This window comes from Protobothrops mucrosquamatus, unplaced genomic scaffold (genome assembly GCF_001527695.2).
Source record: "Protobothrops mucrosquamatus isolate PMUCROS unplaced genomic scaffold, P.Mucros_1.0 scaffold_37, whole genome shotgun sequence".
NCBI lineage: Eukaryota > Metazoa > Chordata > Lepidosauria > Squamata > Viperidae > Protobothrops > Protobothrops mucrosquamatus.
In genome coordinates this window covers 10908-15726 of record NW_015386113.1, presented here as the reverse complement: position 1 = coordinate 15726, position 4819 = coordinate 10908, and the positions used below count along the sequence as shown (strand labels likewise).

General features: G+C 42.3%; 1 protein-coding gene across 1 annotated transcript in view; it reads left to right on the top strand.

Annotated features, from left to right (window-relative positions):
- Positions 1 to 4819, top strand: part of LOC107282624 (ankyrin repeat domain-containing protein 42) — a gene marked incomplete at its 5' end in the record, with an annotated part of 21874 nt that overhangs the window by 14872 nt on the left and 2183 nt on the right. The window contains one exon of the mRNA XM_015810435.1: positions 1898 to 2048. Coding sequence (XP_015665921.1) covers positions 1898 to 2048 — 151 coding nt within the window. The remainder of the gene's footprint in view (positions 1 to 1897; positions 2049 to 4819) is intronic.

Below are 4819 nucleotides of genomic sequence, written 5' to 3'. Positions count from 1 at the left end.
AAGTGTTCTTGTGAGGAAAACAGGAGGAAGAAAGCATATTAGGTATGTTTTCTACCTTGAGTTACTTATGAAGCAATAAAAGCTGGGAAAAAATCTAATAAAAGAAACCTGCAGTACTAAGCGAAGTCATAGCATCACTCACTGCCCTCTTAAGCAAGTATAAGAAGGGGCTGAGAGTTAAGAAATTGCAAAACTTTTTGCTGGCAGAAGAAGGAATTGATCTTGAGAAGTTCAGCATTGTCCAGGGCCACAAAGATACAGCGGGATTTTGGGAGCAAAAGACGCCTAAATTGAAGTTGAACTACCAAACAGGCTTTATAGTGTTGTTGAATTTGACTCAGATAATGCCTCCCCTGGGTAGACCCATCACTCCTGGTGATGGTTATTGGCATCCATAATGTGTGTGTGTGTGGGAGGTGAATCTTGCATGTACAACACAACTAGAGTATTTAGATTTGAATTGGACTACAAAAAGAAAAAAGTTTGGTCTAGAAAAAGTCCTGGGCTACAGTCTAAGCCAGGGGGAGGCAACCTTGGCTCTTTTATGACTCGTGGACTTCAACTCCCAGAATTCCTGAGCCAGCATAGCTGGCTCAGGAATTCTGGGAGTTGAAGTCCACGAGTCATAAAAGAACCAAGGTTGCCTACCCCTGGTCTAAACTGTAATCCTCCTTCAAGTATGGAAAGTGACCAGTCACTTTATCTGAATCTAAGCTAACTCACAGTGTTGTCAGGAAGCAAATAGGTAACATTATATGGATCACCTTGAGTTGTTAAAAATAAAAGCCAGGTATAAATTAGTACCGCTTTATAAAACCCTGGTAAGACCACACCTGGAATACTGCAACCAATGTTGGTCACCATATTACAAAAAAGATGTTGAGAGTTTGGAAAAAATTCAGAGAAGAGCAACTAAGATGATCAAAGGCCTGGAGACCAAAACATACGAAGAACGGCTGCGGGACTTGGGTTTGGCTAGTCTAAAGAAAAGAAGAAACAGGGGTGACATGATAGCAGTGTTCCAGTATTTGAGGGGCTGCCACAAAGAAGAGGGGGTCACTTTATTCTCCAAAGCACCAGAGGGAAGGACGAGAAACAATGGTTGGAAACTGATCAAAGAGAGAAGCAACCTGGAATTAAGGAGAAACTTCCTAACAGTGAGGACAATTAACCAGTGGAACAGCTTGCCTCCAGAAATTGTGGGTGCTCCATCACTGGAGGTTTTTAAGAAGAGACTGGACAGTCACTTGTCTGAAATGGTATAGGTTCTCCTGCTTGAGCAGGGGGCTGGACTAGAAGACCTCCAAGGTCCCTTCCAGTTCTATTCTATTCTATTCTATTCTATTCTATTCTATTCTATTCTAAATCTCAACTCCCTTGAATTTCAAAATCTCCCTTATGGATGAATTAGAGTTAGTAGTTGCAACCATCCCCATGGCTGGTAGTCTACACTCTGCAAAAGCTGTTAAGATAAACATTCACCAGATTTTAAAGTGTGGCCAGACTTTTTTTTATAGTTTTCAATAATAGGGTGAACACTCTTCCTTCATAATTTACTAATGTCCTTGTTAAGAATTGTTGCTCTGCTGCCCTCTGCCGATTGATTACAACAGAGAACAATCACACACCCCATTAAACCGAGTTAAACATGAAATATTCTGTTAATGTAGCCCGTACCAATAAAGTAGACTTCCACGCAAATCTGTAGAGTCTGTTCATTTCATTTTGCAGGATTTCTTCTTCTTCTTCTTTGCCATGTATATGTATATATTTGAACTAGATTGTGACGTTTCTCTGTGTCATATAGGTGTGTGTGTGTGTATGTGGGTATATGCATAATGTTTGAGGTTTTTTTTGAGACCATCTTCCGACGCTCGTTTTTCTGGCTTTCAAAAAGGACCATCTCTGAGCTAGAAGAGCAGCTGGAATATGAGCAGATGCGACGGGAGAAGTTGGAAGCACAGCTGGACGAGGCCCGAGCAGAAATAGGAAAATTCAAAGAACTACAAGAAAACAACGCGATGTCTCCAACCCATACGCTCTCTGTGGTGAGTACCATTTTTCCCTTAGGTAAATTGTGATTCTCGGCCTCCTTGACGATTGGATACGCAGCGCATTCAGAAAGTGTTTCGACCCCCTTCCCTTTTGTCAGTTTTGTTATGCTGCTGCCTGATTCTACAGTTGTTGAAATTCACTGTCTTTTTCTCAGGGTTGACATTTCCCAAGATGACCCAAGAGATGAATGAAGTGGCATAATTTTGTCTTACATTTATAGGGGAGAGTAAACAAAAAGAACGTTAAGATATCACTGGTTTTTTCATCATCATCATTATTATTATTAGTAGTAGTAGTAGTAATAACAATAACAATAATAATAATAAAGTTGGAAGGGACCTTGGAGGTCATTGAGTCCAACGCCCTGCTCAGGCAGGAACCCTACACCATTTTGGACAAACCGCTTCTGGAGGCAGGTTGTTCCACTGGTTAATTGTTCTCACTGTCAGGAAGTTTCTCCTTACTTCTTAGTTGATTCTCTCCTTGATCAGTTTCCACCCGTTGCTTCTTGTCCTGCCTTCAGGCGCTTTGGAGAATAGCTTGACTTCCTCTTCTTTGGGGCAGCCCCTGAGATATTGGAACACTGCTATCATATCCCCCCTCGTCCTTCTCTTTGTTAAACTAGACATACCCAATTCCAGCAACTGTTCCTTATATGCTTTAGCCTCCAGTCCCCTAATCATCTTTGTTGCTCTTCTCTGCACTCTTTCTAGAGTCTCAGCATCTTTTTCACTTTGTAGTGACCAAAACTGGATGCAGTATTCCAAGTGTGGCCTTACCAAGGCCTTGTAAAGTGGTATTAATACTTACACTGATGTCCCCTTCATCTAGTGTAGGACAAGAAGGAGCAGAACTGGGGGGGCTGGGTTAAAAGAGTTATCAGCCTAGAATCCCTACGTAGCCACCAGTGAACTGAGTTCAACATCCTTCAAGTGCCATTGACCCGTATCTAATTCTAATCAGGTGCTAATAAAAGTTGAGAAGACTCCCGTACTTAGGCTTTGGACAATACATTGGTTTAATTGGATCTTCACGTGTGGACCAGATCTTTCCCATCTGATATCTGATCAGGTGGTCTCTTAGACATGGCACGGTGGGAATTAAATTCTCTCATTCATTCAGCAGTTGGATGACGAAGAATTACAATTTAGTGAACCACAACATCAGATGAACAAATACCAAAGAAGGCAATAACTTGCTTGTCTTGAAAGAGGAACCATTCTGTGTTTTAGAATGAATATTTATGCTTATTGCCAATTCCTTTCTTTTTTTACTTTCAATATACTTCTAAACTCCTTTTCTCTCACTTTATTCTGACCAGCTTTCCTTCCGAGTTCCTTTAGCTTTCTTAATTGATGGAGATTTGAACAGTTAAAATTTTACCTGCGTTTTAACCGATCTATCCTAGAATCGCAGCCCTGCTGTATGGGAAATTAATTCGATAGCTGGGAACCACTGCATATAGCTGATGTTCCTCATCACCTTCCTTAGATATTGATGAATTCCTTCCCAACATTTGGTATCGGTAGTCCCAACGCACCTAGTGTGGAATAACTACCCTTTAGGGGTTTGGGGCCAGTCAGTTCCAGTTTTCTATCTCTTTAAAAATAATAATTTTTTGTGTGGAAAAGGAGTATTAATCTGTTGGAAAGCTTTTCTAGTTGATGCTGTTGCATATATCCAGTTAGCTCATTTTGGGGGCTCTTGATAAGTTTTATTTGGACCTGGTTAGTACTCACTAACCAGAAGCGGCGAATGCGCCAACACTGGAAGTTTTTAAGAAGAAACTGGACAGCCATTTGTCCGAAATGGTATAGGGTTTCCTGCCTGAGCAGGGGATTGGACTAGATGACCTCCAAGATCCCTTCCAACTTTATCATCATTATTATTATCACTGTTGGTTAAAAACCACCAGGGAATTCCAGGATGTCAGAACTTTGCCTGGGAACTGGAGGAAACATCCCTGAACAAGGCAATAGCATAACACTTCCCTACTATTGCCAGGAAAACTATGTGGAGATACCCTTGAGGTCGAGGAAATCCTGAGGCCATCTTTACTTTTAATACTGAATATAAAGGAGACCTCTGCTGTCAAGTTATTTTTCATTCTTGTAAAATGAATTCTCGTTTCCTGGCAACATTCTTCAGGCATGGCCTTGCCATTGCCTCCTTCCTAGGGTGGAGAGTGAATGACTGGCCCGAAGCCACCAAGCTGGCTTCGTGCCTAAGGTAGGATTAAAACTCACCATCTCCCCTTTTCCACCCTGGTGCCTCAAGCACTACGCCAATCTGGCTCTCTAATATTAAACGTAAAGAACATTAAATAGACGGCTACTGCTTCCCTAGAAGTTAGAAGGCCAAATCTCTATTGGCATAGCTCCTTTTAAAAGCTCCCTTTCTATTTCATTTACTGCCAAAAGCCTAGAACAGGGGTAGGCAACCTTGGCCCTTTTATGACTCATGGACTTCAACTCCCAGAACTCCTGAGCCAGCCATGCTGAGGGGAAAGGGAGAGTTTCCAAGCTGAGCCATGCTGGCTCAGGAATTCTGGGAGTTGAAGTCCATGAGTCATGAAGGGGCCATAGTTCCCTCATGCTGGCTCAGGAATTCTGGGAGTTGAAGTCCACAAGTCATGAAGGGGCCATAGTTCCCCCATGCTGGCTCAGGGATTCTGGGAGTTGAATTCCGCGAGTCATGACGGGGCCATAGTTCCCCCATGCTGGCTCAGGAATTCTGGGAGTTGAAGTCCACGAGTCATGAAGGG